Here is a 12,301-nt window from a genome sequence, read left to right as displayed (position 1 = left end):
CACCATCCCCGTTTCTAATGACATTTGAAATATCTCTGTCAGAGCCCCTGCTATTTCTACAGCAACTTCCCTCAAGGTCCTAGGGAATATCCTGTCAGGATCCAGACATTTATCCACTTTTATATTCCTTAAAAGCGCCAGTACTTCCTCCTCTTTAATTGTCATAGTTTCCATAACTTCCGTACTTGTTTCCCTTACCTTACACAATTCAATATCCTTCTCCTTAGTGAATACCGAAGAAAAGAAATTGTTCAAAATCTCCCCCATCTCTTTCGGCTCCACACGTAGCTGTCTACTCGGATTCTCTAAGGGACCAATTTTATCCCTCACTGTCCTTTTGCTATTAATATAACTGTAGAAACCCTTCAGATTTATTTTCACCTTACTTGCCAAAGCAACATATTTTCTTTTAGCTTTTCTAATTTCTTTCTTAAGATTCTTCTTACATTCTTTATATTCCTCGAGCACCTCATTTACTCCATGCTGCCTATATTTATTGTAGATATCTCTCTTTTTCCTAACCAAGTTTCCAATGTCCCTTGAAAACCATGGCTCTCTCAAACTTTTAACCTTTTCTTTCAACCTAACAGGAACTTAAAGATTCTGTACCCTCAAAATTTCACCTTTAGATGACCTCCATTTCTCTATTACATCCTTCCCATAAAACAAATTGTCCCAATCCACTCCTTCTAATTCCTTTCGCATCTCCTCAGAGTTAGCCTTTCTCCAATCAAAAATCTCAACCCTGGGTCCAGTCCTATCCTTCTCCATAATTATAATTTAACTAATGGCATTGTGATCATTGGACACGAAGTGCTCCCCAACACATACCTCCATCACCTGACCTATCTCATTCCCTAACAGAAGATCCAACACTGCCCCTTCTCTAGTCGGTACCTCTATGTATTGCTGCAAAAAACTATCCTGCACACATTTTACAAACTCTAAACCATCCAGCTCTTTTACAGTATGGGCTTCCCAGTCTATGTGTGGAAAATTAAAATCTCCCACAATCACAACCCTGTGCTTACTACAAATATCTCCTATCTGCTTGCAAACTTGCTCCTCCAATTCTCACTCCCCATTAGGTGGTCTATAATACACCCCTATAAGTGTTACTACACCTTTCCCATTCCTCAATTCCACCCAAATAGTCACCCTAGATGAGCCCTCTAATCTATCCTGCCAGAGCATCGCTGTAATATTTTCTCAGACAAGCAACGCAACACCTCCCCCTCTTGTCCCTCTGATTCTATCACACCTGAAGCAACAAAATCCAGGAATATTTAGATGCCAATCACACCCCTCCTGCAACCATGTTTCACTAATAGCTACAACATCATATTTCCAGGTATCAATCCGTGCTCTAAGCTCATCCACCTTTCTTACAATGATCCTAGCATTAAAATAAACGCATTTAAGAAATTCTCCACCTCTTCCTCTCTGATTATCTCTAACAGTACAAAGAACTTTACCGTCTTCTTTTTCTTCCTTCTCCCATACATCTGTTCCTACACTTTTGTTCCCCTCCCCCCTCGTATCTAGTTTAAATCTGTCCTGGATGTTGCCAGGACTTGAGAAACTGAGTTACAGAGAAAGGTTGAATAGGTTAGGACTTTATTCCCTGTAGCATAAAAGAATGAGGGGTGATTTGATAGAGGTATATAAAATTATGATGGGTATAGATAGAGTGAACGCAAGCAGGCTTTTTTCACTGAGGCTAGGGGAGAAAAAAACCAGAGGACATGGGTTAAGGGTGAAGGGGGAAAAGTTTAAAGGGAACATTGGGGGGGGGGCTTCTTCACACAGAGAGTGGTGGGAGTGTGGAATGAGCTGTCAGATGAAGTGGTAAATGCGGGCTCACTTTTAACATTGAAGTAAAACGGACAGGTACATGGATGAGAGGTGTATGGAGCGATATGGTACAGGTGCAGGTCAGTGGGAATAGTCAGAAAAATGGTTCGGCACAGCCAAGAAGGGCCATAAGGCCTATTTCTGTGCTGTAATTTTATATGGTTCTATGGAAGGTGAGACCTGCACAAAAGGGACAATTTTCATCTGAACTGGAGGGTGTTTAATATCCTTATAGGAAGTTTTGTTAATGCTACACGGTAGGGTTTAAACTAGAGTTGCAGGGGATGGGATTCAGAGTGGCAGAACAGTTAGTGGAAATGTTGTGGAGGCAGATGTTATTAAGACCTCAGACAAAATTAGGAATCAAAGGGTTGAGCATGGTGTGACTAATGTCCTGAGCCACCTATATTTCAATGCAAGACATATCGTAGGAAAGACAGATAATCCTGATGAAGATGAGTGAGCTGGTTTCGAAACAGAGGCAATGTGTAGTGTGGAGGGTCTGCTGATAGGGCAAAATTGCTGTCAACAGGATGAGTTGGAATGCGAATTGGTGGGCAAGAATGAAAAGGGTGAATACAGGACTGAAGATGTATTTGTATGTGCACAATTTACAGAATAAGGCAGATGAATTTGCAGCACAGTTGCAGATAGGCAGGTATGCTATTGTAGACATCATTGAATCATGGCTGAAAGAAGTTTATAGCTGGGACCTTAATGCCCAAGGAGACTCATTGCATCGAAAGGATAGGCTGGAAGGCAGAGGGCATGGCATTGCTCTGTTGGTAAAAAATGGAATCAAATCATGAGAAAGGAGTGACAGGGTTGAAAGGTGATGAATCATTGTGAATAGAGGCAAGGAACTGCAGGGGTAAAATGACCCTGATCAGAGTTATATACAGGTCCCCAAACAGTGGTAAGGATGTGGCCTACAAATTACAATAGGAGATCAAAAATGCATTCCAAAAGGGCAGCATTACAATAGTCATAGGGGAAAAATCAGGTTGGTGCTGAATTAAAGGAGGTGGAATTTCTGGAGTGCCGATGAGATGGCATTTAAAAGCGGCTCATGGTTGAGTTCACTTGAGCATCAGCTGCTTTAGACCAGGTGTTGTGCAATGAACTAGAATTGATTAGAGAGCTTAAGATAAAAGAACCCTTAGGCCAAGTGATCATAATCTGATCAAATTCACCCTGAAATTAGATAAGGAGATGCTAAAGTCAGATGTATTATCATTACAGTGAATAAGTTACAGATGCATGAGAGAAGAGATTGCTAGAATTGATTGGACAAGAACACTGGCAGGGATGATGGCAGAGCCTCAATGGCAGGAATTTCTGGAAACAGACAGACAGACATACAAGTTGGAAACAAGTTGGAAGGCACAGGATCTATACATACCAAAGAGGAAGAAGATTCTGAAGGAAAGATGACACATTGCTAATAAGAGAAGTCAAAGCCACCATAAAAGCCAAAGAGAGGGCATATAATAGAACAAAAAATTCGTGTGATGTTAGAGGATTGAGAAGCTTTTAAAAACCAACAGAAGGTAGCTTAAAAAGTCATTAAGAAGGTAGAGATGGAATACAAAATTAAGCTAGCCAATAATATTAAAGAGGATACCAATATTTTCTTCAGATACCTAAAGTGTAAAAGAGAGGAGAGAGTGGATATCAATCCGCTGGAGAACGAGGATGGAGAGATAGTAATAGTGGACAATGAAACAGCAGATGAACTGAATCAACACACACAAAATGCTGGTGGAATGGTGAAAAAAAGCTGGCCTGGCCTGCAGCGTTCCACCAGCATTTTGTGTGTGTTGCTTGAATTTCCAGCATCTGCAGATTTCCTCGTGGAAGAACTGAATGAGTATTTTGCATCAGTCTTTACTTTGGAAGACACTAGCAGTATGGTGGGAGTTCCATGTGTCAGGATGCATGAAGTCTGTGAAGTAACTATAACTAGTGTTATGTACCCCTAGGGTTCATATTTTCTGTGGACAATCACTTTAAAATGTCGGGAGAATGAGACTGGCTTTTGGACACTGTTTGAGTTGTTACAGAGAGAGGTAGGTGTCCAATGTAGTGAGAGAGACAGAGACAATGACTGCTCGAAAGATTGATGTTATGGTTTCTCTACAAGTTGTTTACCTTTCCAAGGACACTTGCCTGCTTGTAAAGTTCTTGCAGAGAGAGGAGGCCAGAGCAGGTTGATAGACAGCTGGTGTCCAACATGTGGAGATAAAAACCAGGACCACTGGGACACAGACAGACACACAGTTTCAGACACTGAAGGAGCTTTGTGCACCCACAGGCAGGTGGGGTTTCTGGAGGATCGATTCTGGTAAATCGATCTGTGGCTCTAGCAGTGTGAAAAGGTGTGACCGGTGGGGAATTATTTGTGTGTCCGCCCTCGCCTGGGTGATAATTCCATCACTGAAGAATGGCCATATGTGTTATGGTCACAGTCGGTGACTTTAAAGGAAGAGAAGAGGGGAGAGGAAGGTTTGAAACAGAAGAAACCTGGTGACAAAGAGGTCACTGTTCGGACTCTCTCCTCTGTAGCCCGTAAGGGTGAGCTTGAGTTCTATTGGAATACAAAGGTGTGACTGTCACGTAGTTAATCCACAGGAGTGGGTTCTCTGAGGGAAAAACCTTTGTGATTACTACTTGTGTGTTACCCTTGTTTGGGTGTGGTAGTTCACTGAAGAAAGGCACTCCTGTGGCAAATCACTGTAGGAGTTACTTCATATGTCATGGAACTGGATAAGTGGCTATCACAGTTGTGTATTTGGGGTAACCTTGTGTGGAAACTACCTGTGTGTGATAATCCTTGCCTGGGTTGGTAGTTTTACCACTTGAAGATGGTACATCAGTGATAAGCTACTGTTGGTGATAATCCATACGTGGATGCTGTTTGAGTATCCTGTGGCCACCACTTTGGGATGACCCGTAGCTGAATTTGGGTGTCGTACCACTAGTGTTGAAAAGATATTCATTGAAGATCACTGACGGTGATATTTGCATGTCTGCTGGTTCTTTAACCCATCACGGGGTACATGACACTAGAGTGAAGGTTCTTGGGAAACTGAAAGTTCTGAACGTTGATAATTCACCTAGACCAAATGGTAAACATTCCATATTTCTAAAAGAGGTACTGAAGAAATTACAAAGGCATTAGTAACGATCTTTCAAGAATCACTAGGTTCTGGAATGGTTCCGGAAGACTGGAAAATTGCAAATGTCCCTCCACTCTTGAAAAAGGGAGAGTTAGAACAAACTTTAGGCCAGTTAGTCTGATCTCAGTGGTTGGGAAGATGTTGGAATCAATTATTAAGGATGAGGTCTCAGGATACTTGGAGGGACATGATAAAATAGGCCTTAGTCATCATGGTTTTCTCAAGGGAAAATCTTGCTAGACAAATTTGTTGGAATTCTTTGAATAAATAACAAGCAGGATAGACAAAGGAGAATTGGTTCATGTTGTGTCTTGGATTTTCAGAAGGCCTTTGACAAGGTGACACACATGAGGCTACTTAACAAGCTGCAAGCCTATGGTATTACAGGAATGATTCTAGCACGGATTAAACAATGGCTGCCTGGCAGGACACAGAATGGGAATAAAGGGAGCCTTTTCTGACTGTCTGCTGGTGACTACTGGTGTTCCACGGGGATCTGAGTCAGAAATAATTCTTTTTTTGTTATATGTCAATGGTTTGGATAATAAAATTGATGGCTTTGTTGCAAAATTTGCAGACTATATGAAGATAGGTGGAAGGGCAGGTAGTTTTGATGAAGTAGAGAGGCTGCCAAAGGACTTAAATTAGAAAATTAGGCTTGTCACATGAAGAGTGTTTGATGGAATTTAGAAGAATGAGGGGTGACATTGAAATGTATCGAATGGTGAAAGGCCTTAACAGAGTAGACGTGGAGAGGATGTTTCCTCTGGTGGGTGTTTCTTAGACCAGAGGACAGTCTCAGAATTGGGGGGCATCAATTTAAGACAGAGGTGAGGAGGAATTTCTTTAGTCAGAGAGTGGTGAATCTGTGAAATTCTTTGTCACAGGCAGTTATGGAGGCCACGTGTTTATGTATATTTAAGCCAGGGGTTGATAGATTCTTGATTAGTCAGGGCATGAAGGGATACGGGGAGCAGGCAGGAGGTTGGGGCTGAGAAGCAAATTAGATCAGCCATGATGAAATGGCAGAGCAGACTTGATGAGCCAAATGGCCTAATTCTGCTCCTATATCTTATGGTCTTACAAGCAGTTGACATCATTTACAGGGAATAGGAAGTCTTTTGATGAAATCTTTTCTGCATTAATGTTGCAGCTGAGGGCTGGGATGGCTTGTGAACCCCATGGTTCATCCACCCCTCCGGCAGCCAGCTGTCTAGCTGTATAACAGCTCATCCACTCCCTGAACAGTTACATACACTCCAGATTGATGAGACAGCAGTCATTATGACAAAGAATGGTTGTCATACATTGGAATAGCTCTGGAGCATATGGAAAGACTGCTCACCTGAGGACAGAACAAGGGACTTACTAAGAGCAGGACATTCCTTTTGTTGGATACAACTGTTCAATTCTTAGATTAGGCTGCTTAATTGTTATTTTTTTTGCAGTTTAACAATTCTCTACTTGTATTTCATATAATTACTTATATATAAGTAATTGCTAACTGCTTCTTAGTGGTAATAGTATGTCTTTACAAGTTAAACATGTCCCCTAGTGGCTATATTGATATAATATTGGTGTGATTTTGGAAGCTACTTGGTATAGCATTCTTTGAATAATGGTTTTCTCATTGGTTGGCTCTTATCTACAAATTTGAATGGAATTTTCCTCATCTCTGTAGTATAACAGAACTGTCCCACAAAGCAGCATGATCTTCCTAGATCATAGCTTTCTCATCAATTAGCAGACCTCTATCACTGTCTGTTTCAATTTTCTTTTCTTCTATCAATGCTTAATAAAACAACTGTGAAGCAATAAGTTTTGTGTCTCTTTCCCAACTTCTAAAAGAAACTTGGATTCAAACATAAGAATCTAATGCTCTGATAGGTCCAAATGTCCAAGGAGACGCTGCAGACAATATCTGTGCTCAGGTGAATCCAGGACTGTGAGAGAATATTTTCATTGAAAATGGTGCAAATGAAATTACTTTTAAAACAAGAAAATAACCAAAAGAAAATACACAAATTGGAGGCCAGGGTTGAAAGCCACAAAAAATCATGGTTAGGAATAGAATGAAGTGGCCTCTACACTACCCTGTCCACCAACCTGAAAAGTTCATTGGATTGATGGGTCCTATTTCACAGACCAATTCCTCTTTGCCTGGAGAAGGTACAGGTGTTTGCATAGGTTTAGGTATGTCAGCTGTCTTTGGGAATGATCAAAGGCCATTGGGAGAAACATGTACCTGGATGCGGATGGTGAGAGGGGTGGTCTGAGGAGGGTGACCACGGTCCTGTGCCAATATCATCAGTTCATACTCCTGTCTGTCACGCTGGTGAAGAGCTGTGGCTGCTCGGAGCTCACCAGTCGTTGGGTGCAGAGAGAATCTCTGGGCCCAAGAGCCTGCAGTGAGAGAGAAGGAGATCCAATCAATAGACCTAGATAACATACCATCACTCCTAGATAACCCACTATCACTCCCAGATAACTCACCATCAGACCCAGATTTCGTCAGACTCAGATAACTAATCATAATCAGGATAACTCATCAGCACTCCCAGATAAATCACCATCAGACCCAGATAATTTACCATCAGACACAGATAACCCACCATCAGACTTAGATAACGCACCTTCAGATTGTTAATGTATATATCAGCAATGGTGTTAACACAAACACATAAGACATAGGAGCAGAATTAGGCCATTTGGCCCATTGAGTCTTCTCCGCTACTCCTTCATGTCTGATTTATTATCCCTCTCAAGCCCATTCTCCTGCCTTCTACCTGTAACCTTGATTCCCTGACTAATCAAGAACCTATCAACATCTGCTTTAAATATATCCAATGACTTGGCTTTATCTGTCTGTGGCATTGAATTCCACAGATTCACCACCTTCTGGCTCAAGAAATTCTTCCTCATCTCTCTTCTAATGGGACATCCCCCTATTCTGAGGCTGTGCCATTTGCTCCTAGGCTCCCCTACTATGGTAAACATTCTCTCCATACCCACTTTATCTAGTCCTTTCAATATTGGATAGGTTTCAATAAGAACTCATCTCATCCTTCTAAACTCCAATGAGTACAAGCCCAGAACCATTAAATGCTCCTCCTATATTAACCCATTCATTCCCAGGATCATTCTTGAGAAGCCTCTCTGGACCCTCTTCAATGCCAGCACATCTTTATTAGATAAGGAGTCAAAAAGTGGTCATATTACTCCAAGTATTGTGTGATCAATGCCATCAGTTCAGTGAATTCATCCTTTATAATTGCAAACTATTGCAGAAACACAAGGACAGCAGGTTATTTTGCCATGCAGGTCCATTACTTTGGGACAGGAGAAGGAAGCACATCCAATGTATTAGCCTGATCTATCAACATTGCAGACAGTGAAGTCAGTAAATATAATGAAAACAGAAATGGACAGGGAAGTCAAGAGGTGTTGGGGACTGATGGAAATGTGCAGGCCAACCATTCACACTACTATGATTAGGAGTGATCCTATTGAACGGTGGAGAGATCTCTTCCTAATTCTTATGCCTCCACTCTTACCTGACAAGGAGAACACCACTGTCCCATTCTCTCCTTCATCTGGATCTTTGGCTTGGAGGGTCGTCACTAGATTACCAGATAAGTTTCCTTCAAAGATCTGTAAGTGGAGGAGGTGAATATGAGGTCAGCCAGCTTGGAGATTCCATAAACAAGTTAAGTGTGCGCCTTTGTGTCAGTGTGCCTTGGATTCTGACAAAGCGCAAACTAAAACACAGACTCCAACCTCAGTATTTACCAGGGACAGCAGGCACGGAGATCAAAGTGAATTCTGACTTGGAATGCATTCATAGATGTTGGAACAAGTTGGGGAACAAATAGCACAGGGATAATGGCAGCAACCCAGACCAGAAATCCAGGGCTCTGGATTAGTGACCTAGATGAAAGAGTTCAAATCACTCTTCAACACCTGGGGAATTTAAAATCAATTAGTTTAATATATCTGGAATGAAAAGTAACAATGATCATGAAACAGTTCAACAGCTGACAGAAATCTATCTGGTTCACTTCTGAGAAAGAAATTGACTGTTCAGATTGGTGAAACCACACATTAAAAATTCTCTGAGGGTTCGTGAAGTGAAAGCTATGGTAGGATTTCCATCTGCAGCCTATCCTGGTGTAGCCAATGCAGTGATAATAGCAGTTAGTCCTGATGAAGGGTCTTGGCCCAAAACATCGACAGTGCTTTTCCTTATAGATGCTGTGTTCCACCAGCATTTTGTGTGTGTTGCAGTGATGATATCATTATTGTCAGCAACACTTCAGGATCACTGGATGGTTACAGCACTATTTCAGGTCATTCAGTCATCAGATCTATATCGGCAGTAGGGTCTGTTCCCAAATGTCTTCTCCCCTTTACCTGTCAGTTCTGTTACACCCTTCCTAGAGGACAGATTTCAAAGTATGTTACCATGAAGAAATTCAGACTCTGTAGTGGGAGAGGTTGAGTGAGTAAGACAAAACTGAGCAAATAGATATAAAGGCAGAAAGGAATCAGGTCATGCACTAATCTGCTCACTCTCACACCCACATCCTGTTTATAGTCACACTCACTGTGACTTGTTCACACGAAGACTCACTATCCTGTTCACATGCATTGTGACATGTCCACACTCACAATGGCTGTGCCTTGTTCATACGAACACTCATGATGATCTGCTGACATCTCACACTCACCATGTCCTGTTCACACTCACAATGTCCTGTTTACACTCACTGTGACCTATCATGTTTTGTAACTCCAAACCTTTTCACTAATTCAAAGGAAAACAAAAGAACCAAGAGATGGGAGTCTTATGTTTGTTCTTTAAGTGAGATGCACACTTGAGGTGTGGCAGCATCATGATGTATGAAATTCATGTCTTTTTACATATAACAATAATGTCACGGTCCTGATCATTAATTCCCCATTTTCTCCTAATTCCCTTTGATTGTGCCATGGTTTCCACCGTTAATTTCTCATTTTCTCCTAATTTTTTTTTGATAGTGGCACACCTGGTTTTCATCAAGACCTGCAGCATAAGAACCCTGGCTTTGCACCCACTAGTTGCCAGATGGTTGGTTTTACCAGCATGGTAATTAACGTTCCTGGCCACTTAGGAATGTGTGTTCTAAGATTTGCTTCAGTATGGAGATTTACCTGTGAAACTCAGTCTCTGTGTCAAGATAGTATTCTGAGTTTTACTTCAGCTTTGAGATTTACCACTGTAACTCCATCTCTCCATGCTAAGAAAAGCTTTGCCTGCTGCTTCCCTTTCTATGCTCTGTGTCAAGATAAGAACATAGAACATAGAACAGTACAGCACAGTACAGGCCCTTCGGCCCACAATGTTGTGCCAACCCTCAAACCCTGCCTCCCATATAAACCCTGACCTTAAATTCCTCCATATACCTGTTTAGTAGTCTCTTAAACTTCACTAGTGTATCTGCCTCCAGCACTCACTCAGGCAGTGCATTCCACGCACCAACCACTCTCTGAGTGGAAAAACCTTCCTCTAATATCCCCCATTGAACTTCCCTCCCCTTACCTTAAAGCCATGTCCACTTGTACTGAGCAGTGGTGCCCTGGGGAAGAGGCGCTGGCTGTCCACTCTGTCTATTCCTCTTAATATCTTGTACACCTCTATCGTGTCTCCTCTCATCCTCCTTCTCTCCAAAGAGTAAAGCCCTAGTTCCCTTAATCTCTGATCATAATCCATGCTCTCTAAACCAGGCAGCATCCTGGTAAATCTCCGCTGTACCCTTTCCAATGCTTCCACATCCTTCCTATACTGAGGTGACCAGAATTGGACACAGTACTCCGAGTGTGGCCTAACTAGAGTTTTATAGAGCTGCATCATTACATCGCGGCTCTTAAACTCTATCCCTCGACTTATGAAAGCTAACAATCCATAAGCTTTGTTAACTACCCTATCTACCTGTGAGGCAACTTTCAGGGATCTGTGGACATGTACCCCCAGATCCCTCTGCTCCTCCACACTACCAAGTATCCTGCCATTTACTTTATACTCTGCCTTGGAGTTTGTCCTTCCAAAATGTACCACCTCACACTTCTCTGGGTTGAACTCCATCTGCCACTTCTCAGCCCACCTTTACATCCTATCAATGTCTCTCTGCAATCTTTAACAATCCTCTACACTATCTACACCACCACCAACCTTTGTGTTGTCCGCAAACTTGCCAACCAACCCTTCTAACCCCACATCCAGGTCGTTAATAAAAATCACAAAAAGTAGAGGTCCCAGAACAGATCCTTGTGGAACACCACTAGTCACAACCCTCCAATCTGAATGTACTCCATCCACCACGACCCTCTGCCTTCTGCAGGCAAGTCAATTCTGAATCCACTTGGCCAAACTTCCCTGGATCCCATGCCTTCTGACTTTCTGAATAAGCCTACCATGTGGAACCTTGTCAAATGCCTTACTAAAATCCATGTAGATCACATCCACTGCATTACCCTCATCTATATGCCTGGTCACCTCCTCAAAGAAATCTATCAGGCTTGTTAGGCACGATCTGCCCTTCACAAAGCCATGCTGACTGTCCCTGATCAGACCATGATTCTCTAAATGCCCATAGATCCTATCTCTAAGAAACTTTTCCAACAGCTTTCCCACCACAGACGTAAGGCTCACTGGTCTATAATTACCTGGACTATCCCTACTACCTTTTTTGAACAAGGGGACAACATTTGCCTCCTTCCAATCCTCCGGTACCATTCCCGTGGACAACGAGGACATAAAGATCCTAGCCAGTTGTTCAGCAATCTCTTCCCTTGCCTTGTGGAGCAGCCTGGGGAATATTCCGTCAGGCCCCGGGGACTTATCCATCCTAATGTATTTTAATAACTCCAACACCTCCTCTCCCTTAATATCAACATGCTCCAGAACATCAGCCTCACTCATATTGTCCTCACTGTCATCAAGTTCCCTCTCAGTGGTGAATACTGAAGAGAAGTATTCATTGAGGACCTCGCTCACTTCCACAGCCTCCAGGCACATCTTCCCACTTTTATCTCTAATCGGTCCTACCTTCACTCCTGTCATCCTTTTGTTCTTCACATAATTGAAGAATGCCTTGGGGTTTTCCTTTACCCTACTCTCCAAGGCCTTCTCATGCCCCCTTCTTGCTCTTCTCAGCCCCTTCTTAAGCTCCTTTCTTGCTACCCTATATTCCTCAATAGACATATCTGATCCTTGCTTCCTAAACCTCATG

At 42.3% G+C, this 12,301-nt stretch overlaps 1 protein-coding gene across 1 annotated transcript in view; it reads right to left on the bottom strand.

Moving 5' to 3' along the window:
* LOC132390964 (protocadherin-16-like) overlaps window positions 1-12,301 on the bottom strand; it is a 491,141-nt gene that overhangs the window by 144,907 nt on the left and 333,933 nt on the right. Inside the window, exons 8-9 of the mRNA XM_059963494.1 lie at window positions 8,588-8,684; window positions 7,279-7,436 (exon numbers count right to left, since the gene is read on the bottom strand). Coding sequence (XP_059819477.1) covers window positions 7,279-7,436; window positions 8,588-8,684 — 255 coding nt within the window. The remainder of the gene's footprint in view (window positions 1-7,278; window positions 7,437-8,587; window positions 8,685-12,301) is intronic.

The sequence above is a fragment of the Hypanus sabinus genome, chromosome 3 (genome assembly GCF_030144855.1).
Source record: "Hypanus sabinus isolate sHypSab1 chromosome 3, sHypSab1.hap1, whole genome shotgun sequence".
NCBI lineage: Eukaryota > Metazoa > Chordata > Chondrichthyes > Myliobatiformes > Dasyatidae > Hypanus > Hypanus sabinus.
This window is presented reverse-complemented; position numbering and strand designations above follow the sequence as displayed.